A 26929-nucleotide genomic window follows, 5' to 3' on the forward strand; every position below is an offset into this window, starting at 1 on the left:
AGTCTTTAATTAGAGAAGTCCTAAATAGTTCAGGCTCAACTAATCTGGATCATGGAACCTCTCCCATCCCAAGCATCTCTAAGAAGGCAGCAGTTTAGGAGATTTAGCAAGCCTACATTCAGCCTTGTCAACTCACAAACTGTAGAGGCTAAACCTAGCTAATCTCAGAAATTGGCAAATATATATATAATTTTTATTACAGTTCCCAGAATCTCACAGCTAGCATGGCCAGTGACTAATTTCATTAGTTCTTGAGATGGTTAATGAGTTTTTTATTTTCAAAAATGCATATATCAGTCTCTGGTGGGATGAAAAAAATGGAAATAGCAATCTTTTCTTCCCTCCTCTGTAAACTATCTGAATGACAAAGGTATTTGTGGCAAGGTATTTTTTGTAGCACCAAACACTAGGCCGAAACACTAGGCCAGTATATGTACCCCACTCTCCTCCATGCTAGGATTCTTTGAAGATGCCAACCACAGCTGCTGGTGAAATGTCAGGAATAAACTCTTCTGGAACACGGCCTCATAGCCTGAAAAACTCACAAAAAACTAGGTGGAAAGTATCATTAACGTGAATTCAGATGGCCAGTGGCATCAAAGAGATCGCAATAGTTCCACCACAATCATCCATTTGAGCACCTTTCCCTGAAAAAGAACTGTAGAGGTCATAGTTGTTATACTGTTCCATGTCAAAGATGGGAAACAATTGGAGTTGGCTGATCTATACAACTAGAATTCTCCCATATGTCGCCTGGAGTTTAGGTCACTAACTGAGTACAATGTCTCCAGGCAGCAATTACAAATTCATTGTCCTCACTTAAATCCTCAAAGATTTCTGCTACTGTAATCTCATACTACGGTGTGGTTTACTATTTCCCCCTTCTATGTGGTAGTAACAAGAGTTGGTTAGTCTGCCACTGTCCTTGTCTTTGAGAGATCCTCAACTAATGCCATGCCCCACTCCAGATGCTACCCAGTAGACACTTGGCATATTTTATCTGGCTTCTCAGCAAAAGCCAGTCTGACTTGGCAGACCCTATCAATAGCAAGCCTACCATCAGTATAGCCTCTTACCTCATGGAGGACAAAAAAACTGAAATTTAATCCAAAGAAGACAAAGGTAGGGTGCATCTACACTGTAGAAATAATGCAGTTTAACACAACTAACTATCATGTCCTCACCCTACATAATCCTAGAATGTGTAGTTTGTGGGGCACCAGCCCTCTTTGGCAGAGTAGGCTAAAGTCCTTTTAAAACCACGCATTCCAGGAATCCATAAGATGGCACTACAGCACATAAAGTGGTGTCAAACTGCACCATTTCTACAGGGCAGATCCACCCATAATCTTGGTAATTCAAAAGGCAGATCAGGGATTCAGCCTGCCTTAGATGGAGTTAAATTGTACCCTGAAGATGTAGATTTACAGTTTAAGGAGTACTGTACATTTGAAATCAACTTTGAATTGGATGGTGGGTTTTTGCAGTGGACAGGAGTGCTTCTCAAAGGAAACCAGGAATCATTTTGTTGTTGTTGTTGTTGTTGTTGTTGTTGTTGTTGTTGTTTTGGGGGGGCTTATGTGGAGCAGAATATTCCAAGTCAAGCAAAGCTTCATTGTACCCAAAACCAGCCAAGTTCCTGTAATAACCTCTCTTAGCCTAGGCAAAAAAACTGTACAACAATAACAAATTAAAGAACCAATACTTTGCAATTTTTTTACAACTCCCCTATTAATTATTATTATTATTATTATTATTATTATTATTATTATTTGTATCCCACCTCTCCCTGTATTGCCTCAAATGGTGAGAACAGCCCTAGTTCAATTGTTAGTCCCAAGTAGAGTAGGCTGACTAAATGAACGGAAACTTGATAACACAACACTACTGTAATTCTATTGATGTAATGGCCTTCCTCTAGTCGAGACTGCCAATTGGATGTATACTTGCATTTGATATTTTATGGAATCATAGAATCATGGCACTGGAACCAAGGGCCATCCAGTGCAATCCCCCACCATACAGTAATTAACAATGAAAGCATCCCCGACAGATGGCCATCCAAAGAAGGACACTCTGCCACTCTCCAAAGAAGTGTGTTCCACTGTCGAACAGCCCTTACTGTCATGAAGTTCCTCCTAATGTTGAGGTGGAATCTCTTTTCCAGTAGCTTGCATCCATTGTTCTGGGTCCTATTTTCTGGAGCAACAGAAAACAAGCTTGCTCCTTCCATGAGGGAGCATTTCACCTCTTAACCATCTCTTCTCCAGGCTAAACATACCCAGCTCCCTCATGACCTTATCACACTAGTGAAATCCTGTTCAGAAACAGGATTTAAACTAGACTTAATTTTTTTAAAAAAACCTGCAAATGCGGGAAGTTCATCACACGATATTCCTGCCCACGTGAAATAACACGAAAATAAACTGAAGGTAAAATGGAGAAAAATGGTAGCTTTTTTTTTTTTTTCAGGAATTTCCAAAAGTAAAAAGCTGACATTTTTCTCCATTTTACCTTGGGTTTATTTTTGAATTATTTCATGTTTGCAGGAACATCATGTAATAAACTTCCTGCATTTTTTTTGCGGGTTTTAAAAATTTAAGTCTAATGTAAATCCCATTTCTGAACAGGATTTCGCTAGTGTGATAAGGTCCTAAGTCTCTCCTCATATAGGGTTGCCATAAGTCAGGAGCTCCAAACCGGGACAAATGTAGGACAAATGTAGGGCAACATTTTCAAATGTAGGACACATTTTATAAAAATGGAGGACATGCAAAAAATTGAGGATTTTTTAAAAATGTTAATATAAATGCATGTTTTTTAGGCATGATCAAAATGGAGGACATTTTGGCATTATTCCTAGACAGATGGCAGAAATGTATTTGCCCTCGGGTTCAACTGTACTTCTCAGAAGTGTGTACTTGGGCAAGGGACTGTGGTTTTTCTTCACTGCGCATGAGTTTGTAAAAATCACAGCAAGTTACATTGGCCGTGCCTCAGAGGCTTGTTGATATCAATATCACCATCATCATCATCATCATCATCACTATAATTGTCCAAGAAAGGCAGACTTGTTAGCATTCAAAGCGCCATAAATACACAGAAAATGCACTTGCATATATTTAATAATAAAAAATAATGGGGGGAAAATAAAAAACAAGGCAGGGGTGTATATATTTCATAATAAAAATTAATGTAATAAAATAAAACAAGCAATAATAAAAATTAATAAAATAAAATAAAAACAAGCAATAATAAAAATTAATGAAGTAAAATAAAAACAAGCAATAATAAAAATTAATAAAATAAAATAAAAACAAGCAATAATAAAAATTAATGAAATAAAATAAAAACAAGCAATAATAAAAATTAATGAAATAAAATAAAAACAAGCAATAATAAAAATTAATAAAATAAAATAAAAACAAGCAATAATAAAAATTAATGAAATAAAATAAAAACAAGCAATAATAAAAATTAATGAAATAAAATAAAAACAAGCAATAATAAAAATTAATGAAATAAAATAAAAACAAGCAATAATAAAAATTAATAGAATAAAATAAAAACAAGCAATAATAAAAATTAATGAAATAAAATAAAAACAAGCAATAATAAAAATTAAAGAAATAAAAAAATAAAAAGCAATAATAAAAATTAATAAAATAAAATAAAATAAAATAAGTATTGTATATTTTTAAAAATAATTTAAAAACCCCAAAATACCAAGGCAGACCTAATGGCCACTGACTCAGCTTTCCTCCTCCTCCTCCTCCTCCTCCTCTGGCCCAATTCTGCCCTGGCCTTCAGGTACCCTTCCTCCGGCTCATTCCTCCTCTTCCTCCTCCTCTCCCCCCTCCTCCTCCTTAGGATGGCTGGCGAGTGCGCGCGGAGGGAAGCGGGGCAGGCGCACGCGCACAGAGAGAAGCAGGGCAGGCGCGTGTGCGCAGAGGGAAGCGGGGCAGGTGCGCGTGCTGCCGCTGGCCCCTGCTGAGGCCCGGGCGGCACGCGCCGAGGAGCCCGTCCTCTTTGGCCAGCCGGCCAATGGCTGGCTGCCCAAAGCAAGGGACGAGCTCCTGTTTTGGAGCCCCGTGCGCGCGCGCGTGGGTGGGCAAGCCCTGACGCGGTGGCGGCGGCGCTTCTGCCACCGAGGAGGAGCAGGAAGGCAGAGCCGGAGGAGGAGGTGGGTTGGCGCTGCCCAGCCCACCATGAAGAGGAGGAGGAGGTGGGTTGGCGCCGCAGCCAGCCGCATTAGCGGCAGCAGCTATGGCCGCAGGAGGAGCAGACCCCGAACCGGGAACAAGGCATGGGGGGCCCCCAAACCAGGCCGGGACTGGGAGGGGCTCCCCAAAAGCGTGATTGTCACGGGGGCCGCCGGGTTATGGCATCCCTATCCTCATAGGACATGGTTTTCAGACCCTTTACCATTTTAGTCTCCCTCCTCTGGACACACTCCAGCTTGTCAACATCCTTTTGGAACTGTGATGCCCAGAACTGGACACAGTATTCCAGGTGAAGCCTGACCAAAGCAGAATAGAGTGGCATTATTACTTCCCTTGATCTTGACATAATATTTCTATTGATGCAGTGTACAATCGTATTGGCTTTTTTAATTGCCACATCACACTTTTCACTCATGTTCTATTTGTGGTCTACTTTTCACATGTAGTCTCCTTAAGCCAGATATCCCCCATCCTATATCTAGGCATTTCATTTTATTTTTTTTTTTTTTATTTTTTTGCCCTAAGTTCAGTACCTTACATTTCTCCATTTTGAAATTCATTTTTTAAGCTTTAGCTCAGTTTTCTAATCTATTTATGTCATTTTGAATTTTGATCCTGTTCTCTGGGGTATTAGCTATTGCTCCTAATTTAGTGTCATCTGGAAATTTGATAAGCATGCCCTCCATCCACATCATTGATAAAGATGTTGAATAGCACTGGGCCTGGGACAGAACCCTGTGGGACCCCACTGGTCACTTTTCTCCACAATGAAGAGGAGCCATTGCTGAGCACCGTTTGGCTTCAGCCAGTCAATCAATTACAAATCCACCTAACAGTTGTATTGTCTAGCCCACATTTTACTAGCTTGTTTGTAAGAAAATCATGGGGGACCTTGTCAAAGGCCTTACTGAAATCTAGATATGCTATGTGTAGTACATTCCCTTCATCTACCAGGCTGGTAATTTTATCAACTTTATTTCCATTATCTCTATAAGAAAGCTGTTCAGGTTTGCACTGTTTCAGGGACCCCAACCAAACAGAAGCCACCCAGAACTAAGGAGTATAGTTTGAACACTCTCACTCCGGGGGGGGGGGGGATTTCATATCAGGGTTGAAATCACATAGCCCTCCAGATGATGTTGGTCTCCAGCCCACAGCACTCCTCACCACTGTCTATGCTGGCATTTGGTCACAGGATTACTCACCCTGCTTCAAATGTTACAAAGAAGTGAAGGAAAGGAAGTTCAGTTTGAATCTCCCTTATTCAAAATGCTTGGCACCAGAAATGCTTGTGATTTTGGAATTATTATTATTATTATTATTATTATTAATATTTCTAAGCACCTGTATTTGCATACACGTACATAATGATACCTCTTGGAGAGGACACCCAAGTCTAAAAAGAAAATTTATTAATGCTTCACATATGCTTTGTACACAGAGCTTGTAGGTAATTTTAAATAATATTTTTAATAATTTTGTGCATGAAATAAAGTTTGTGTACCACTGTCTCAGCCACCCATGAAAAATGTCATTTTTTAAAAAAAAGTATTTCAAACATTGTAATTCCAGAAAAGAGAGACTCAGCTTGCATGGATGATTTCCATAAGAGGGCTATAATGACAATGTTTCTATGGTAACTTACTACAATGAATTCTTCTTACCTATTCACACAAAACATGTAATATCTATACAAGATCTCTTCCTAGATTTTGCATATGGAAAGAGAAACACTCCTATCTGTGTAAAACCCCATTGCTCTCAGAGTAAAAGATATGGCTGTATTTTGTTCTCATTACCACCTCAAACGTCTGAACCTTAAAAGCTTATAATGTAGCTGAAAAAAAAGAATGTGGATAGTAAAGTGGTGTTATCTTGGGACAGCCATAAAAGTTTTGGAAATAATATTTTATTTCACTTCTACACACCCAGCAACATTTTGTCATACATACATTTTGGATAGTCTATAATGAACACAAAATTATTGTCATCAAAAAGATGTTATCTATTTTTTTTATTTTAACTCACTCGAAGTGTTCTTTAAGGGAGCAGTGAAATTTACTGATTTCAAAAATAAAAGTAATATATTGCAGAACTTTCATGCTGTCTATAGGAATGAGAATGTATCTGCATTCCAATTTATCATATCATCCTAAAAGAAGTATGCCTTTTCTATCTACACTCTGTACTGGAATCTTAGGTATTTTGTAGAGCCAGATTTTTACTCATGTTGCCTTTACCACATCAAATATATACACTGATCTTTTATACTAGAAAAAAATGTCATCTATTAACAAGCTAGCAACTAATTATTCTCCCAAATATTGCTATTTGGGAAGAAGCCTCCAAGTAAACATGATTAGGAGTATAAAGTGTATTGATAGCCAACATGGTGTAGAAGTTTGAGCACTGGACTACAAGTCTAGAGACCAGGGTTCAAGTCCCTGCTTGGCCATGAAAACCTACTGGGTGAGCTTGGGAAGTCACATCTCTCAGCCTCAAAAAAAAAGCAAAGGCCCATTACAGACTGCCAAAATAAAGCTGCTTCGGGACACTTTGGAGATATGCTGTTTAAATGATGCATGTGTCCTAAGAGTCCGGAAGTTGTGCCAAAGCTGTGCACCAGTCCTTAGGACTGGATCGTGGCTTTGGTGCGGCTTCCGGACTCTTAGGATGCATGCACCATTTAAACAGCATACCTCCAAAGTGACCTGAAGCAGCTTTATTTTGGCCTATCTATATGGGGCCATTGGTAACTCACCCACCCCCTGAACAAATCTTGCCAAGAAAACCCCAGGATAGATTCGCCTTAGGGTCATCATTAGTTGGAAATGACTTGCAGGCACATATAAAGTGTATTAACAGCATCCATTTACCTGGATTAAATGCCATGGAACTGATATTTGAGCAGTAATGCATAGTATTGTGCTGTAAGGTCACCAAGAAGTACAGTCGGCCCTTCACATTTGCAATTTTGACTTTTGCAGATTTGATTATTCAGCTTTGATTAATATGTTTTCTTTAGGAAACTTCAGGTCCTCGAGCATGGCTGTGTCAGAAGCTGACCATATAGTTAAATTGGAGGACACAGAGATTCCTAGAGAAATCACTTTTCTAGGCATTTTTATGTCCTCCAGTGTGATTCTATGGCCAATCTGCACAGGAGGTTGACCACAGAGTTGTACTGGAGGTTGTAGAGACTCATAGAGAAATGTCCTCTCAGAGGCTTTTTTTTAATTGCAGTTGTTCCCCTTTTACAGGGGTCCTGCACCCCTAAGCCCAGTGAATGTGGAAGGCCCAATATATTGCCTTTTTATGAAAAAGGAAAGAGAAATCTGCCAAATATGTAATAAATATGGGATGCTAGAAGAAAGCCCAGAAAACCTCATAATAGATTCCCTTTAGGGTTGACATAAGTCAGAAGACCTGAAGGCACACAATAAAAACAAACAGGCTTATAGAAGCTTTGCCTAATAATTCTGACCTAACAAAATGTGGTCCAGAGAAACATGGACAGCCTAAGACAATTTGCTTCATGAAGTTTAGGAAAGAGTGCATCTCCCTCCACAAGCGTGTAGACTAGAGGAACTGACTAGCCTGGCAGTTGAATCTTATTTTGATATTCACAATAGGATTGGGCCTTCTACCACACCTAAGAGCAACAGGCTAGTTTGACACCTTTAGGAGATGGTGTGTGAGGAAAATGAAGGAAATATCCCAGGAGTCACAATTCAGAGATATAGATCTGTTATTCTGCAACGGGATCTTGTAGCACCTTTGAGTCTAATTGAGTGAAAGAGATTGTAGCATAAGCTTTCAATGACTTGGTCTACTTTTGCAAATGCATGGAATGAAGTGTTGCCCAGGAAGAACCTTTATTCTTGGTCTATCTATATGAATAGTCATAGAAATGCAGAACTTGTGGGTAAGACAATGAAGTGACAAGTCTAGTTTTAATTATGGTTGTTGAAGAACATCAGGATAAATAGCCAGGTGGTTTCCACTGCTGTCCCACACATATACACAGCACCTGCCACCTGGCAATTGCCTCATTCTTCCTAATGACAGAAGCAGGCTTGCACAGAAGAATCTTGCTGTTCCATTATGATCGGAGGATTCCCACTTTATCTTTAGGCCAACAACATTCTGTCTGTGTAACATGCTGTACTTTATTTCTGGTCACTTGTTTCTGCATATCTTTAACGTGATAACACCCAGTCCAAACACATATAAATGTATAATGAAGAATACAGTAGTATGAAAATAATTTACCTGTGTGGTTGCTTGACTTCAAATCTAAATTATTGTTGTTCTGTGCTTTCAAGTCATTTCCAACTTATGGCAACCCTAATGTGAACCTGTCATGGGGTTTTCTTGACAAGGTTTGTTCAGAAGAGGTTTCTCCCTGAGGCTGAGAGCATGTGACTTGCCCATGTTCGTCCAGTGAGTTTCATGGCCAAGCTGGAAATTGAACCCTGGTCTCCAAAGTTGTAATCCAATATTCAGACCACTATGCCAGACTGGATCTCAAATATAAATACAAGCCAGCAAATCTGCACAGGTAGAACACATTTTGGTATATTCTCTATCTAAATAAATGTTGGTGTGTGTTGTTTTTTTTGTAATCACCTCCCTCTAGTGGCGAAACTCCAAAACTGAATGCCCCTAGTCCATTTATAGAATAATTGTTAGCAATAATCCAGTACATCAATGGTGTATTTTCTGTGGAAAGTTTTATATTGCTCAGGTTGCATCTACACTGCAGAATTAATGCAGTTTGATACTGTTTTCACTGCTATGACTCAATGCTATGGAATTATGGGATTTGTAGTTTTGTGAGCTATTTAGCCTTCTCTGTCAGAGGGTCCTGGTGCAACAACAACAAACTATAAATCTAAGGCTTCCATAGGATGGAGCCATGACAGTTAAAGTGGTGTCAAACTGTATTAATTCTGCAGTGTAGCAGCAGCATAAATAATGAGGAAACAAATGGGACTAGTAACAAATGGTTGCAGCATGGATTCTTCTGATTTGAGATTCTTCCTATCTCACCTCTCTTAACACACTTGTGTACATCCACACCATTGCCAACCACCATTCCAACATCAGTCCTTCTGGGGGATTTCCCCCCCTAGCTATTTATAAATATCTGAAGGGTAATCATAGAGAAGATGGAGTGAGCCTGTGAGTTTCCAGCTTTAGAGGTCAGCATCTGAACCAATGGATTCAAATGACAAGAAAGACCCTAACACAGACAGTGACTACTCAGACACAGAGATAGGGAGACATGCCAAGTATTTATATCTAAAATGCTCAGCAATCAAGCAGTACCTGTGGGAGTTTGCCAGACCATAAATAGCCCTGCACCTCATTCAGGAAGTTGTTGCTAACAACTGACCTACATGGTAGAAGCAACAGTTGTGCCTCATGCTCCTCCCGTTCATGCTGCCTGGTAGCTCGTTTATTGACTACGCTCTGCGATCTCCCTTTGGATTGTTGTCTAAATTTATTTCTGGGCTGTGTATGACTTGGACTGAACTGACTTCACTACTACAACTTCCTTGCTGGAGAGCCGTGCTTCTCCTTGTGTTTTTCTCAGACTCAGTATCTTCCTTCACTCCCTTTCTGAAGGCCTGGTCTTGTGCTGAGACCATAACAGGACACTACTTCAGCAAGTGCCAGATACTCCTTTATTGGATGTTTCTGGACAAAGTTTAAATGGGTACCTCCCAGTGGTACTTTATTTGTGGATTCCTACATGGCATTCTTCTTCTGTGCAACATAAGATGGACTTGACATAAAGAAGTAAAATAAGCTGTAATCAATTATTCTTATTATTCTTATTCTTATTATCAACAATGGGAATTTTGTGGCAGTTCTGTGACACATGACAGTAGTGAAACACTGAAGCTGTTTTTATCAGAGTTTAGGAAGGTTACTTTTTGGACTTCAACTCCCAGCATCCCCAAGTCAACATGGCCAATCAAGATATGACCATTGATGAGTTATAGTCGAAAACAATAACTTTTACAAATTGGTTTCATGCATGCCTGGTTTTATTCCTCAGAACTAGTATTGTAGACAAGGTTCTCCTAAATCCAGTTTTTCAGCCAATGAAACATATTGTATCTTATTAGAACACACAATTTCTTGAGATCCAGTAGGAAACCAGCACCGATTTTGCCTCTCCTAGCTTATATATAAATACTTTGAAATGGCATGCAGATAGATATCATAATGCCCCACCCCTTCTGCCTAATATCACAGCCCATTTTTAATCAAATGGTCATACACACAGCAAATGGAAAGCTGAGAGATAGTTATTATTCTCTTTGTCAAATAAAAGGATTTTGTACCCAATGTGATAATATACTCTACTGACATAAAATACTTTACAGATCATCTCATAATTTAGCATGTCACTATATGTATGTAACCTTTTGTAAAACAAGGTACATGCTATATATTTTTATATACTTTTATTTTTAATGTCCTGAACAAGAGCAAACAGCTGTCTTGACTTTGTCATCTCGCTACTGATCTCAAATGAAATGTAAAGCAATCTAAATTTTAAAGAAAAACACATCAATCAAGGCAGAGAATTCTAAAATTATTGAAAAAATATTAGATTATTGGAGAATTTACTGACATTCTTCCTGCCTCCATTACTTACACCCCCAGATAAAATGTCTTTTTCTAGAGGATACATATTAAAAACTCAAACTTTAGGAGGTACATTAATATTAACTGTTGAAACTGTGTCATCAAATCGGGGGAGCTATAATTAAGGGATGCCTACTCTGAGCAAGTAAGATAACATTGTTCACCCTAGTACTAAAGAGTGAGTCCATTTGCACTCAGCTCCTGCTTCACCACCCCTTGTCATTTGGATAGCACAGCCGATAAGAATGGCTTATGGCCCAGGAAACAGCCTCACAAAGCATTCATTTGTCAGAGGATGTTGCAACCACAGCAGTATCTTTCTGGGTAGTCCAGGACATAGACTTTGTTCTCCATTCCATAGATATAATAAAGGTGCATCTCCTGGGCATACAGGTAGTGGACTTCAGTGACAGGAATTAACTCAACAGTCTGTCGCTGTGGGAGAGGGGAAAGGGAGAGATCAATACAAAATGTCACAGTCAGATGAGGAAGGCTTCACACTGCTGTTCTTTTCCACAAAGAAGAAACATGCTATCTATCTGCCACCATTTTCTTGTAGCAGAAGAGTACTTAGAAAGAGAAATCAACACCCCATTCCCACTCTCTCATTTGCCCTGGGTAGATTCGGTCCGGATTCACTGAGCCGGTACCAAATCTCCCTAGAAAAAAGTTCCCACTACCCTTTACCTTAATCGATGCAATTTGCCCCTCTGAAGTTCACATTTGCAGTACCGCTTTAAAATGGAGCTTCCTTTGTTGTCAATCAAATTCACTTCTGCTTTCATCAGAGGTGAAGTATCCTACAACCACTGGGTAATGGAATGGGTGCTTTCCCCCCTCCTTTTTTTAAAAAAAAAAATTGGCAGCACTGTTCGCATATTCTGTCAACCTGTGTGTGTATGTGCATGTGTTGTGTGCCTTTGGGTAATTTCAGATTCCCTCCCCTTGGCATCATCTGCTTTTCCTCCTTTTCCTATCCCAGAATGCAATCTCTCCTTCTCTCCTCCTTGCAACCTCTGCTTTTTCTCCTTTTCCTGTCCCAGAATGAAAAGTGACCTGCTGGCAGCAAGCAAACAAAAGGGAAATGTAGCACAAGCATACACATTCTATCAATATGTATCATCCTGTAGCACAAGCATGTGCATAATCTGTCAAAAATTAAAATTACAAAAGAGAGAGAGAGAGAGAGAGAGAGACTCTTGCAAAAAAACGTTCCACCCACTGCCCACCCTCTGACCTAAATCCCTCCCCTGAACTTGACCCGATCATGACTGGGGCCAAGTTCACATTTGCCAGCAGCAGGGAGGAAATGGGTTTTCCAAAAAGAAACAGGAAATAATCCATTTTCAGAAAATCTGCTCTAAGGGGGATTTGCCCTTGATCTGGTGTGCAAGTCCCTGATGCTGATGTGTTAGAACCGGTGCCAATGGGAACTTCCCACTTTTAATCCTGGTTACAATTCAGTACAAAAAGTAGTCTGAATGGTCCCCAAATATGCCTTTACTGGGGATATAGTTTTAACATCCAGTTAAAGCTTATCTTTCTGGAAAACTAAGGCTGGAAGAAGAGAGAAGGGTGTGTGAAGGCAGATGTAGAATGGAAATGGAAAGGGATTCTGTATCTTTCATGTTTGAATAGAAGATGGAATTGGAGCAGATGTTACTTCAGCAAGTGTTCCCTCTTCTGCACAACCATTAGTTACAGATTCAGTCTCCAGTTTTCATTTTGGCAATCCTGGGTGTCTGTGCATCTGTTTATTATATCTAATGGTACATCACAAATATGTGATTCCCTCACCTGTAGCCCAAAATAGTACAAGCTGGCAACATAAAATAATGTAAGACTGTAGCCTTATGCACAGTATCAAAATTCAAAATGACCTTAAGAGATTAGAAAGCTGGGCGAGAACTAACAAAATGAATGTGAACAGGGATAAATGTAAGGCACTACATTTAGGCATAAAAAATGAAATGCACAGATACAGGATGAAGGACACCTGGCTTGACAACAGTACATGTGAAAGTGATCTAAGAGTCCTATTAGACCACATGTTACACATGATTCAACATGGTAGGTTTTTTTTAGCAGAACATGCCAATACTTCTATTTAGATTCAAACTTCAGACTTCATTTATCCAGTAAATGATTTAGGAATTCTTTGTTCAGAACTTTCTGAATTTTGATTCTAGGCAGCCCCCTTAAGAAGCCCTGAAGGCCACACAAAAGGTAAAACATGTTGTACCTTTCTACCAATAAATTACCATTCTTTTGAGTATCTTGAGATAAGTCTCTTGCTTCTTCTACTTGTAGTCCAAGTAGACCACAAATTGAACATGAGTCGACAGTGTGATGCGGCAGCTAAAAAGGCCAATGCAATTTTAGGCTGCATCAATAGAAGTATAGTGTCTAGCTCAAGGGGAGTAATAGTGCCACTATATTCTGCTCTGGCCAGGCCTCACTTGGAATATTGTGTCCAGTTCTGGGCACCACAATTCAAAAAGGATGTGGAAAAACTGGAGCATGTCCAAAGGAGAGCGACTAAAATGGTGAAGTGTCTGGAAACCATGCCCTATGAAGAATGACTTAGGGAGCTGGGGATGTTCAGCCTGATGAAGAGATGGTTAAGAGGTGATATGATAGCCCTGTTTAAATATTTGAAGGGATGTCATATTGAGGAGGGAGCAAGCTTGTTTTCTGCTGCTCCAGAGAACAGGACCCAGAGCAATGGATGCAAGCTACAGGAAAAGGGATTCCACTTCAACATTAGGAGGAACTTCCTGACAGTAAGGGCTGTTCGACAGTGGAACAAACTCCCTCAGAGTGTAGTGGAATCTCCCTCCTTGGAGGTCTTTAAACAGAGGCTGAATGGCCATCTTTCAGGTATGCTTTGATTTAGATTTCCTGCATGGCAGGGGGTTGGATTGGATGGCCCTTGTGGGCTCTTCCAACTCTATGATTCTATGATTTAAGACAGCATTATGATTGATTAGTAAAATATTATGAGTGATTTATGATTGCATTATGACTGAGGGATGACATCATGCTTATGATTGATTCATGGTTGTGTTGTGATTGATTTATGACCCCTGTACATGCATTAAAGTTGTGGCCATCAACTTCCTGGCTCACCCTTTTGAATGATTGTTTTAGATTTGTATATTGTATTGTGTTATTGGTTTTATCTATTTTATGATGTGTTTGTAACTGGTTTTAAATTTTGTGTACACCACTTTGATCTTTTGGAAAATTGGTATAAAAATAAATTATTATTATTATTATTATTATTATTATTATTATTATTACCACCAATGCAACAGCATCCAGTCTCCCTTTTGGCCTGGCACAGTCAAGGCATTATGGCTGGATGTGTCCTCCTAGGGTAGCTTTAATCATGTCAGGAGTATTTAAGGCACATGTAGAGAGTCCCTGCTGCAATTCTTCTCAATCTCAGTGCCTCTCAGGTAAGGCTTCCATAATAAAGAAATTCTCATAAGAACCTTCACAAATTTGACAGTATGATATTCCCAATACTGGAGAAATATTGGACATCAAGGGGCATTGCAGTTCCTCTTTTCTTACATGTGTTATTCATTCATGCAGTTTAATGTGTATAACAGTATTTTCATGTATAAAGTAGGAATGTGAAATGTGTGGCCTTCTAGATGTTGCTGGATGACAGCTGCCATCACCCCTCTCTGTTGATTGCATTGGCTTTGCCTGCGGGTTGCTACAGTTCAACTTCTGATGGACTATCTCTTCTTCACCTCGGTATAAAGGCACCATATAGGGCAACACTCTCTTTTAAAAACAAAGAAATGCATAAATATCTTGTTTCTATTTTAACAGAACAGGTAAAATAAGATAGCCTTATTGTTCTGGAATAACGGTATTTTTAAAAAAAACAAGAACATGGAGCCCTTTTGTTTTTTAAAGTTCATATCTCATCTCTAAAGCAAAAGTTAACAAGTTGGGGCACTAGGCTAGAGTCTTGGTGCACAATGAAGAATTTTCCTTTGCCATTTACAAGGCAAGGAGATTTCTGTTTAAGTTCAGCAACTGGTCCCTGTTGTATTTAGATGGGGAAGCCAAAAGCCACACATTCCTTTCAGCTTGGTTTTCTCTACATAAAATAATCCATATTGGTTTTGTTTCACTTTGTAAAATATTCCTATAAACACAAGGGAAATGCAATGTGGTTAACACACAGCGTGCTCTCCTCACTTGAAAGGCTGATATTGGAGGTTGTTCTAAAGCTCTTTTCCTTTATTCATGTCATCTGTGATGTGGGCAAAGCCTTTGTGCTAAGTGCGAAATGAATGTATACCTGAAAACACAGTCCCACTGCATTTTTCTGCAGTAAATATTTGCTTTGCCAAGAAAAGAGCAAAAGCAAATAGATCCCGAATAAAATAATTATATATTTATGTTATTTTTAACCATATACTCTTATAGTGCTGCTATTCCACTTTAACTGCTCTGGCTGCCTCCTGTTGTATTCTGAGATTTGCAGTTTAAGGAGGGGCATTTAAAATTCTCAGCCAGAGAGCTCTTAGGCCTCACTGAACTCCAAATCCCAGAATGCAACAGGAGCAGCCGGAGAAGTAAAAGTGGAATAGCAGCACTATAACAGTGTAGTGTGGTAATCTCTCGAGACAGTTATACATCTTCTCTTATTGGGGTTCTACAGATAGTTTATGACAAATTTAAGGGATTTTGCCCCACCCCTGTGCTCCACCCTACTTCTTTTAAGCCAAATCCCAAAATTTGTAGGCAAGGCAAGAATGTGGAGATTATCACACTCAGACAGGACCAGGGATGGGACAATGAAGTCCTGTACTCCACATGATAATCTCCTGTGCGTGGTACTTGGCACCTACACATTTTGAAGTGGAAAGTGTGCCTAAGACTGGAGCCTTCACAACTCTATTTTCAGTCTCCTTCCATGCCACAAACATGTCTATTTTATTTATTTTATTTCATTTATTAAAATGTTTCTATCCCACCCTGTATCCAAGGATCTGAGAGTGATGAACAGTAAAACCAGTTTGAACCATTTAAAATAATAAAAAATAATTTTAGAAAACAAAAGCCATGTTAAAACACTTGGCATTCAACAGAGGATATTTAAAAGCCAGTCAAAATAGTTATAAAACAACTTAAAACCAATCACATGTGTAGATGTGCAAGAAATCAATGAGGCCTCAAATGGTTAGTGGAGAGCCAAGCTGTGTTTTTATATGGTGCCAGCAAGACACAAGTGTTGGCCCCAGTTGGGCATGTAAGCAGAAGGAATTCTACTATGGGAGTGCTCAATAGGAAAGCGCTCTTCCATGTTTCTTTTACTGATGGGAGACAAAGGAGGGCACCTCCAACTAATCTTAATCCTCAGGCAGAAGAGAGTCATTTATGTCAAGCTTCAAGTTTTCAAGTCTAAGCTATGACTTTTTAAAATTCTAAGACTAATTGCAAGATAACCAGATATTTTCTCCAAGGAATCTGTGGCAATTGCAGTCCTGTGTTTGGCAGTGTAGTTCAACAAGCTGACTCTTAAACAATATGCAGGAAACCCTTATCTGTCCCCTCCATTTACCTATAAATACGATGGAGAGGAAGAGTCCTGCATCTCTACTTCACCCATCAGAGAACAAGAAATATCATTAGGCCTTTGCAGATCTAAAGAGGAGTATTATTGCGGTTTATAGGAAGAAGAATTTGGCAGAAGTGAAAATAAAGTAAAAATGAAGAAACAGGTGTAATTTTTAGAAATATTTTGGTATTTGATTAGGAAAGTGTGAGGCTGGTTTTAGTTTGTTTGTAAAGGTGTTAATTTAATGTTTGTATTGGTCTGTATAGTATTGTTGGTATTGTATGATAATGTTTTGTTTGTCTATACTGTATGATAGATGTGAGTGATTTGTTTATGCACTAGACAGGTGCATAGGCATAGATGTGTACGTTCTCTATTAAAACAAAAAAAATTAAAAAAAGAGGAATAGAATTGAATTTCTTTCTCTTGTTTTGAAGTATCCACCTCCAGCCCACACTGTTTGACACAGAATGGATTAAAGCCAAGAGGATCAGGATAAAATGTTTAATCTCTGTGTCCACTTGGATCCCATTCCTAATAGCATTATTAAGCATTAAATATAATATCACTGATATATGCCACATTGACGTGATTAAAGGCTGAAGCATTATTCCACTGTACAGCATATTTGACTACGTATGAGTCCAGAGTCCAGCATGCTAGATGAAGCTAATTAAGTTTTCCCCCCCAACACCCAGCAGCTAAATAGTTGAGACTTTTCCAATCTAACACTGTCAGCTTGCATGACCTTGGGCTGAAGCTATCACTTCAGAATTAGTAACAGTCTTTTAATTAACTTGAAAATGGGCTGCTTGCAGAAGAATTGAGCTGTATGTTCCTTTGATCTAGCAAGATGAAGTCATGTTGGGTACATGTCAGTGATTAGGTGAACACTGGACACACGGAGGCTACATCTCTTGACAGTGAGCTGCTCTTGCAATGGGAATGGGAAGCAATTTTTCTAAATTTTTCATTCTCAAGAACATAGGCTGTCTCTACATGTTGAAACAGACTGCTGAGAGTAAATCCAGGACAAGGACAAGACAATGACGTAAACCCAATTCCTAACTCTTTCAAGTGTGGGCCCATTGAATCAGGGATGTAGTCAGGATTTTGAGGAGGGGGGGGGGGGCAGACTAATTATAATGGGGCTTGGGCATGATGGTGCAGCAGCACGCACCATTCATTGTATCTTGGCTACGTCCCTGATTGAATCAATGGAACAACAATTTTCCATTTAGCAATGGATTCACTGAGTGTGCTCTAGATCCGGTAGCAATTGGATTTAGGCCAGGGGTAGAAATTGTACATCCATCCAGATCCAGAACTCACATGCTCCAACTATCCCTAAATCCTCTGTAAATCTTTTTAACTTTTTCAACTGCTTTTAAAATGTTTCACCCTCTTCATCCCACTTTCTCCTTTCATTCATTAGCACAAATTGAGTTCAAAATGGAAATGATAATTGTACTCAGTTAACTCGGGGGGAGGACAGGAGAACCAGAATATTGACCTTCCCATTAGGCTCAAGCAAAAGCAACTGCTTTAGCCTCTCCTAGCTTTGTGTGTTCATCATTAATATATTTTGCCATCTGGACTACACTTGGCTAAACATGATCTGGTTTTATTCTGTGAAAAGCTGTAGGATAAGAACTGGAGCTCCCAGTACAGACAATGTAGCCAGAACACCAGAGCACTATAAAATTCTAATCCCTAGAATACCATTGAACACTTTTTCCCCACTGAGGTTCCCACAATTTGTACAAAATGTTCCTATGCAAAACGAATGCTTTTTGCCTTTGTGAAGCAAATCATGCCACAAGCACAGAGAGACTAGCTGGTTGATCACAATGTTGCAGATAACCCATTGGATGTTACTAATGGTTAAAAATCATTGCAGCAAGCCAGGAGTAGTTATTGTAGTTTAGCTGCCCAGTTGTACAAAAATTGTTCTTGCAAGTGAGAAACTCAGTACAAACCCACAAGAAATACCTTGCTTGCCTTCCAGGTGAATGGGAGGGAGACCCCCTGGAGTGTGCTGTTTTTGCATACAGGAACATGATACCCTGGATTGTGATGCTGTACTACAAGCTCCATTTATACATATACACACGAGAAAAGTTCTTCAGGATATCTACCCACCTTGAATCCCATTGTGGGAGAAAGGAAGTATACAAATCATTGAAATAAATCCTTGATTTTTTTTTGATTTTTTTTTATTTTTTTGGTCAGGAACACCGCTTGAGAGTAACTAATTACAAATTATTAATTAGTTATAATGCATTCCTTTCCTCCAATAATGAAGGAATAACTACAATTCATTTTTATTTTAACTTAATGAGGGATATTTTACTCTCACTGTGGTATAAATGTAAGCCTTTAGTTACCATCATAGTTATAGGGGCAAGCGCTGGCTTGGTGGATAATACAAGGTGGGTGTACATGTTTGTAACTATAAGGCAGCGTGTACTGGCATTCAGGGTTTTTTTTTTTTTTTTTTTTATGTAACTGAGGCCTGTTACAGACTGCCAAAATAAAGCTGCTTCGGGTCTCTTTGGAGGTATGCTGTTTAAATGATGCAGGCATCCTAAGAATCCAGAAGCTGCACCAAAGCTGCACTCCAGTGCTTAAGAATGGAGTGTGGCTTTGGTGCGACCTCCGGACTCTTAGGACCCGAAGCAGCTTTATTTTGGCAGTCTGTAACAGACCAATTCACTATTTCAGTTGTTTCATGAGAACTGGGGAAAGTACAAAAAGTTGTTTTTGAAAACTGTAACTATAATGTCAATCGGCTTGTTTTGTCACCTCAGAAGTGTAGTTATTTCTAAAATAAGTTTATGAGCTCTGGTCAGGGAGGACAGAATTTTTCTCCTTAGTGCAGATGCAACCCTAGTGCAAGACACAAACCACTACACCATGCTGGCTCTCAGGACATATAGTTAACTTATCAAATTCCTATTGATTCAGTGGGCCCACTCTGTTTTGGACTAACATTTCCACTTAGACCTAAGGATTCAACAGTAACACCCAGGACCAGCAACATATACTCCTACTTCTGAGTGACCATGTAAAGAGGAGATGCAGTGTGAGATACAGTAACCATGGCAAGTGTGAGAGGCAGAACTCCTGGAGAAGAAGCAAAAGTAGAAGGTACATCATGTTGCCATGTTTTCAAAATAGTAAAATTCATGAAATAAATTGACAACCAGAAAGTAACGATTAGCAAGTTTGTGTTCCATCTAAATACTAAATGAATACCAAACCTCCAAATACAGGACTTTGGGGCATTTTGTTAAGTAGAAATGGAAAAACTTTCAAATCCTCAGATAGGGGATATCCCTTATAATAAGGGACACCAAGCAACTCTAAAGCTACTGGAAGTGCTATTGTACTATAGTTGCAGTAGTCCAATTTTGTACTGCAACTGTATTATATTTTGACTTTGTATTATACTATGGAGTCACTTGATCTTATTTTTCTCAGTTTGCCAGTAATTTCACTTGCTAGAATTTTGTCAGTCTAGAATTAAAATTAAAATATCTGGGTGAAGGGGTGGTACTCCTTTTAGCTTCTTTATGGCAATGTTACTTTTGCAGTTATAATGTTATCAAAATAATATGGCATCTATTTATTCCAGTCTTATCCTATGAGACTACAAAACCCTACTCTTCTTGTCCAAATTAGATCTGCATTGTCCACAGTCTGACAAACTGATGATGTACCTTTTCATGATGACTAAAATATTTGTGTCTAAAACCCTGTGTTCTTGCTGCCCTATATCATAGCGTTATGGCAAGGTTTACTAGTAAATGGATGTCAAGTTCTTGACTATATAATAAGCAATGATAATGACAGTTAATTTAAGCCCTGATATATAGAATACTGAATGTATTTTAGCAACAGCAGAATGTCAGAAACAACGTATTGATTTGCCAGATGAAATTTTAAAAAAACAAGTGTTGAGTCTAAATATTTGACTATACAGTATAACTCTTTTAACACAAAGAGTATATGGGGGATACAGAAGTGAACCAGCTGCATGAAAAATGCATTGACATTCTGCCACCTGGTGTTAAAACGAAGATGTTGCAGTATGTTTTTATAATGTGTGCCTTCAAGTCGCCTATTGGCTTATGGTGACTCCATGAATTTCATAGGATTTTCTTAGGCAAGGAGTAATCAGAGGTGGTTTGCCAGTTCCTTCCTCTGAAATACATTTGTGTGTGTCTGTGTGCATGAAATATATGATGATTTTAATGTGTCATATATGTCCTATGTTTATGTGTTTTAACCTATGCGTTTAAATGGTCGTATGTGTTTTAAACTATGTTGTACCCCACCTCAAGCCCTGGGGAGAGGAGGGTAAGAAATTATTATTGTTCTTGTTATCGTCGTCATCACCATCATCATCATCATCATCATCATCATCATCATCATCATCATCTCCAGCACCTGGTATTCATTGGCTCCCATCTAAGTACTAAACAGGACTAACCCTGACTAGCTTTCAAGATCAGATGGGATTTGGTGCCTTTAGGGTATTTAGGCCCTTGTTCTTACAGTACAAACTACTTTTATCTTTTTTCACACACCAATCCTTTTTTACAGAAAGCCTCTGTCAGCACCACTAAAAGATCTATGGGCTCCTCCAGATGGAGCAAATTTGTCAAAAGACTGCAGTTTTTGTTGCTGTAATTCTTGGGGTGTTTTTTTTAATCCAATGTTTCTGTTTTCCCAGATTATTTTCTTGCAATTCCAGGCACCAACTACAAGATTTTGTTCAATTTTGCCTTGAGACTAGGTGGCATCTCCTTCTCCGGACATCTTCAAAAAGAGTCTGGACAGCTACCTGCTGGGAATGCTCCAGCTGGAGATCTTGCATTGAGCAGGAGGTGGGACTCAGTGGTCCATGGGCCCCCTTACAGTTTTAGGATTCTATAATTCCCACACTTGAATTGGCTTCTTTTTAGTTCTAAGGCATGTTGGGGGAAAAAACTCTTCTTCACTTCACTATAAGAGTTAATAGTGCCTCTGTGCAATGGCACTTTTACACTATAGCACTATAATTTAAACAAAAATCCTTTCAAACCTGAGAACAACCTGAGTAAACCATGCTTAGTTTTTTTTAAAAGTGTGGAGACAGAGGAAGAGGATGAAGAAGAGGAAGAGTAGGATAAAATGGCAAACAACTTACATACTTTTGGCTGTACACCAGATCCCTAATTGTTTAACAGGTGCCAAGATCTTGAACTCATACACTGTACAAGTGTCTATTTGCTTCCTACTCACCAAGTCAAAAGTGAGAAGGGCATTGTGTGGTTGTGTGTGTGCATGTGCACACTTGTGGAATGTTTAACTGCTCACACTTATACAACCTCTAAGAAAGTGGATTTGAAGGGTTAAAACACAGCACACAGGGAAATGCTTGATGTGTGTGTGTTTGGCCATGAGCATTCAGCAGAGTGGCAAGGCTGATCAGCACAGCTGAAGCTCATTGGCTCAAGGACACTTCAGTGCCCAAGTGCACGTAGCCATGGATGATGAAACCATGTGTCTAGATTGCACAGGAGACACATGACATGGTTACACACCTGAACTCACTGGGTTTGGGAGACCACATGGTCTGGAGGCTATATAAGCCCAGGGGTTGCAAGAGTGTGGTGTGGGTGTGAAGTAGGAGTTGGATTGGTATGGTTTGGAGTTTTAGAGATCTAGTTTTGTATAATAGCACTGTGAATAAAGAGCACTTTGGGGACTTTTGTTTCTCTGGTGGTTTATCAGAAGAAGCTACAGCATCGGTTTGCTGTGTGTCCCCGGAGGTTCCTGCACTGCTTCAGTTCCGGAAGACATCCAGTTGCTGTCATCCCAATTGGACTTTGGAGCCACGCTTCGGCTTCTGGAAATTGCCAGCTCTGCTACAAGGGTCTGATTTAACCCCAGGACTCGTTTGAGTTGCTGACAGTGGTTGTTGGACCCCAGTAGTTGCGCTGACAGAAAGCACAACTGTTCCAGCAGAAGTCTAGCCTATAAATGACTATCAACTAGGAATGGCATTGTGCTACACAAAAAGCTATTAGCATCAAAGAAAGTAGTCCTGAAGAGACAAAACAAGGCCAACCAGCAAACTGGTGGTTTAGTTTGTCAACAGCTTAGTGTTCTACATAGAAACAAATTTCTTAAACTGAGGAGACAGGCTAGGACCTGACGATTTATAAGGCCAGTAAAAACTCCATGGACTCTGTGGATCATTTTAGTATCAGTGGATTAGCAGGCTGCAGCACCTTTCCTGGCCAGCAGCACTGCAGAACTCAGGGTGGTGAATAGCATGTACGTGTGTGTGCGTGTGTGTGTATTATGCCACTTTGATTACAAAGTATAATTATCCACCAAAGCAGGACTACTTAATGGTGGGAAGAAATTGCTTATGAGCAACAGATGACCTGCCAACACCTTTATTGGAGCTCCCAGAGGCCAACCATCATAATAGTGCCTAAAATAAGACACACACTCAGGGATGTCATTAGAGGGTGCAGGGAGTGTGGACTGTACCAGGTGACCCTCAAAGGAGAGGTGACACCACTTTTCCCCAAACAACTGCCTTTTGATGGAAATTGACTGTGACATTCATCTATGTACCTTTGAAATGCCAAAGAGATGGTCTGAGTGGGGCAAGACTCAGTGGGAAGAGATAGAAGAGGCCCTAGATTTTGGATAAATCAGATGGGGCTTGTACAGACACTTCTGCCCACCCCGTCCTCCATAGTTATCCAACCCTGCCATAATTGGTCTTAGATAAACTAGTATATAGGCATTGGTATCTTAATGTGAAATTTCACAGTTCACTAGCTTATAAATAACAGTAATGAGGCTTATATAATATAAAAGTTTTTTAAATTAATTAAAATTAATGTTAATTTGGAAATTAAAATAATTATTGTATCACATTTATAACATAATATTGGAATATTGTAAATGTTTCATTCTTATTGCTATGTGCTTAAGAGTTTACTCATTGTTATTGCTATATGACGTAGAGTTTCTTCTGATTTGTGGTAACTCTATTGTATGGTTTTCTCAGCAAAATTTAATCAAATGAGGTTGCCATTGCCTTAGTCTAAGGATGAAAGAATAATGACATGTGACAACAGCCTTGTCTTCTCCCCCATTCTTACCCCAACGTGCTACCTGATCACAATATGCATGGAAATTTCCAGTAAAATACCATGATTTTCCCCATTAACCCAACTTTGCCCTAGAGTTGGCAAAGTCATGGGGTTAATGCAGGGTTTTGTGGCATGCAAACAGCTGGATGAAGTGAAAATCAGGCCAGCCCACTGTTTGCACACCAGGCACTTCACGATCTCCATACCATGTGCTGAGCCCATGCAACCCATCAGATAAGGGGGTAGAGGGATCCCATCAATCTCATGGAGACCCCAGCCATGTGATTTGTAAAGTCCCAGCCCCTCTACCAACTATTCCAATGAGTTACATGGACAAGCCCACGTTCAAGAGAAGTGACAGCTTACAGAGCAGCCTGTCTACAGAGGTCCTGCAGGTGAAGAAGAGGTGTCTCTGGCTCTGGGAACAGAAGACAGGCCATTTGTTCCAATATGGTTTCAGCCAGGCTGGACAATGCAAACAATGGAGCACTACCACATCAGGATTGGCCCAGTACATGTAGCCTCTATCATGGCCAATCTGGAGCCAGTTCTAGAGCATAATGCTGTGGCTTGACCCAAAGTCATCCATGGCTGAGTGGAGATTTGAATCCAGGTCTCTGAAAGTCTCAATCCAAGACTCAGAACTAGTACACTATGATGACTTTCAAGTTATTTTGGCAGAAAAAAATAGAAAAAAGAGAGAAAGAATACCCACCAAACAGCTCTACTTATCTCTCACAGCAATAAAATAAAATGGTAGCAACAAAATAACTAACAATTTGCTGCTCTTTCAAAATCTTCCAGCTAAGTCAGTTCCATCACATTGCTTAACGGTAGGGACAGCAATATTTCTGTTTGAAAATAAACTCAGAGAAAAGTGTCCCCCTTTCCCAGTACAGTACTTTCCTTTATTAGCCCAGCTACTTCATTTGGCTTTCAGTCTCTCTACAGACTTCCACAGCTTGCTTACCCAAAATAGATCTTCTTGAGACCCACCCCATCCCAGGGTTAAGTTGCTTCCATGTTAGGGGGGCAGTGAATCTGCTATAGCTTTCACTCTGAACTTTAAAAGAGCTACCCCTGAAATAAGTTCAAAAACTTCAGATGGAAACTCAGAGTGGATTCACCACTCCACTCTTCCAGCTGTCACTTCTACCAGTTTCCCAAAAATCCTTTTCTCTCATCTCCCATGACAGTTTCAGAAGTCCTAGTATTTGCTAGGTTAAAGTGCCTTCAGTAATACATTCAATAAATGGCAGTTTGATATACCTGCTGTAGAATGCGAGATGTGCCAGAGAATATGGCATTATGTTCTGCAATAGCCTTTTGTGAGGCCAGTGAGATCTGAGCGTATGGAAAGTCAACAAGGGGATATACCTGAAAATTAAAAAAAGAAGAACTTGAAAGGCAATCAGCTCCGGTCCATAGTCATTTCCATCCTTTCTCCACCTCACCTTTCCAGTCATGACCACACATCTATCCAGCCCTGGTTTTATTAACACACTTGTCACATGAGTTAAAGTAATGGTTATTTTCCTTAATCTGCCAAGGCATTGTGCATAATGCATTGTCCAGCAAGACAGAATCAGAACTAGCATGCCATTATTACATTCACTTTCCCATTCTAGGCCTGTCCCTCGCTTCTTTAAGTTCATGTGATGTAGTTTTGTTTTTTTGTGTTTTTTTCCAAGTACAAAAGTTATGAGAGAAGCAGATCTGGGGCTGCAAAGCCCAAGTGAGTCTGCATACTCCAGTTTCTTATAATGTGCATAATGTGACCCAAAATCATATGAACATGGTGGTTGCATAACTGCTGGGCATGGTGCATTTTTATATAATTCAGATAGTTAATATAACACTACATCAGCAATTCCCAGAACCCAGACAGAGAAACCATAATAAATGAGCACATAATGGTTGAGCTTTACTTTTCTGATGTCTGAGTCTTTAATGTATAGAAACATATCATTTTAAAATGGGCACATACTGCCACCAAAATGTTGGAAGGTGCTTCAGGGCAGGCTATAACTAAGGTATTTTATCACCTACATAGGATAAAACTCCACCCTCGGTCTGCATTTGGCTTCCCCAAAGGCTTTGTTTGTGGGCCTCAATCCTTTCAGATTCCCTGTACTGCCCTTTTCTCCAGGCAAGAAGGGTAATTTGCCACCCTAGATTGTTAAACTTCTTAAAAAAACAAATTTTCCTCCCTGTCCAACCAGAAGTGGTTGGACTGTGGCAACAGAGTGGAACAGAGTGTAGGATTTCTTGGGCACGTTCTAGATTTTGCTTTCCTGGGATATCTTTATGCTGAAGGAAGGAAGTTACTTTATATCTGATTTTCTAGGGCTATATGTTTATAGGGAACAGGAAATGAACTATCACTCTGGGTGCCCCTGAGATCCCCTTTACATATGATGAATATGATGCATATATTCTTGGCACTTAAAGATTTAAGTCAAGAGGTTTTCAAAGATTTAAGGCAAGTTTCTGACTGTGATAGCTCACTCAATGAGCCAAATGAAAAGAAACATTTCCCCTTCTTCCACTTGGTAGAAGCATTCATTAAGGAGAGAGAGGTAACTGGAGAAGCAGTATATGCTCTGCCATACAGATTTCCCTTTGTAGTAGCTGTGTTGATCAATCATAACATAAAAACAAAAAATGAGGACAGTGGGAAGAAGAAATCTTCTGGCACTTCTGAGACCAGCTGGTTTATTTCAGCATTCACTTTCACATCTATATTATCCATGAAAGTTCATGTTGAAATAAACCAATTAGTCACAGAGATACCATAACATTTCTTCTTCCCAACATACAATTTTCCTTTTTAGATTTCGCTTTCATAAATAGGAAAAGTTGTTGCCCATTCATTTTTTCTTTACCTGGTATTGCATGCAGTGGGCTCTTGATATCCACTGGGGTTTGGTTGCAGGACACCCTGAGGATATCAAAATCTGTGGATGCTCAAGTCCCATTAAATACAATGGCATAGTAAAATGGTGTTTCTTATATAAAATGGCAAAACCAAGGGTTGCTTTTGGAATTTATATGTGGTTTTTTAAAAATATTTTCAAGCTGTGACTGGTTGACTTTATAGATGTAAAAATCCATTGATATGGAGGGCTGGCTGTAATAATATATCTACATCTAATATCCTTATCACACCACACTGTTATAGTGCTATATTCTACTTTAACTGCCATGGCAACATCCTGTGGAATTCTGAGGTGTATAGTTTAGTGAGGCCCAAGACCTCTCTGCCTAAGAATTCTAAAAGCCCTTCACTAAAC

General features: G+C 39.5%; 1 protein-coding gene across 1 annotated transcript in view; it reads right to left on the reverse strand.

Annotated features, from left to right (window-relative positions):
- Nucleotides 1-10722: 10722 nt before the first annotated feature.
- Nucleotides 10723-26929, reverse strand: part of SSUH2 (ssu-2 homolog) — a 55005-nt gene continuing 38798 nt past the window's right edge. The window contains exons 10-11 of the mRNA XM_089496827.1: nucleotides 24906-25013; nucleotides 10723-11321 (exon numbers count right to left, since the gene is read on the reverse strand). Of these exons, the coding sequence (XP_089352953.1) occupies nucleotides 11175-11321; nucleotides 24906-25013 (255 nt within the window). The 3' untranslated portion in view covers nucleotides 10723-11174. The remainder of the gene's footprint in view (nucleotides 11322-24905; nucleotides 25014-26929) is intronic.

This window comes from Sceloporus occidentalis, unplaced genomic scaffold, assembly GCF_023333645.1.
Source record: "Sceloporus occidentalis isolate IW3139 unplaced genomic scaffold, rSceOcc1.0.p SCAF_1, whole genome shotgun sequence".
In the NCBI taxonomy this organism is placed as follows: Eukaryota; Metazoa; Chordata; class Lepidosauria; order Squamata; family Phrynosomatidae; genus Sceloporus; species Sceloporus occidentalis.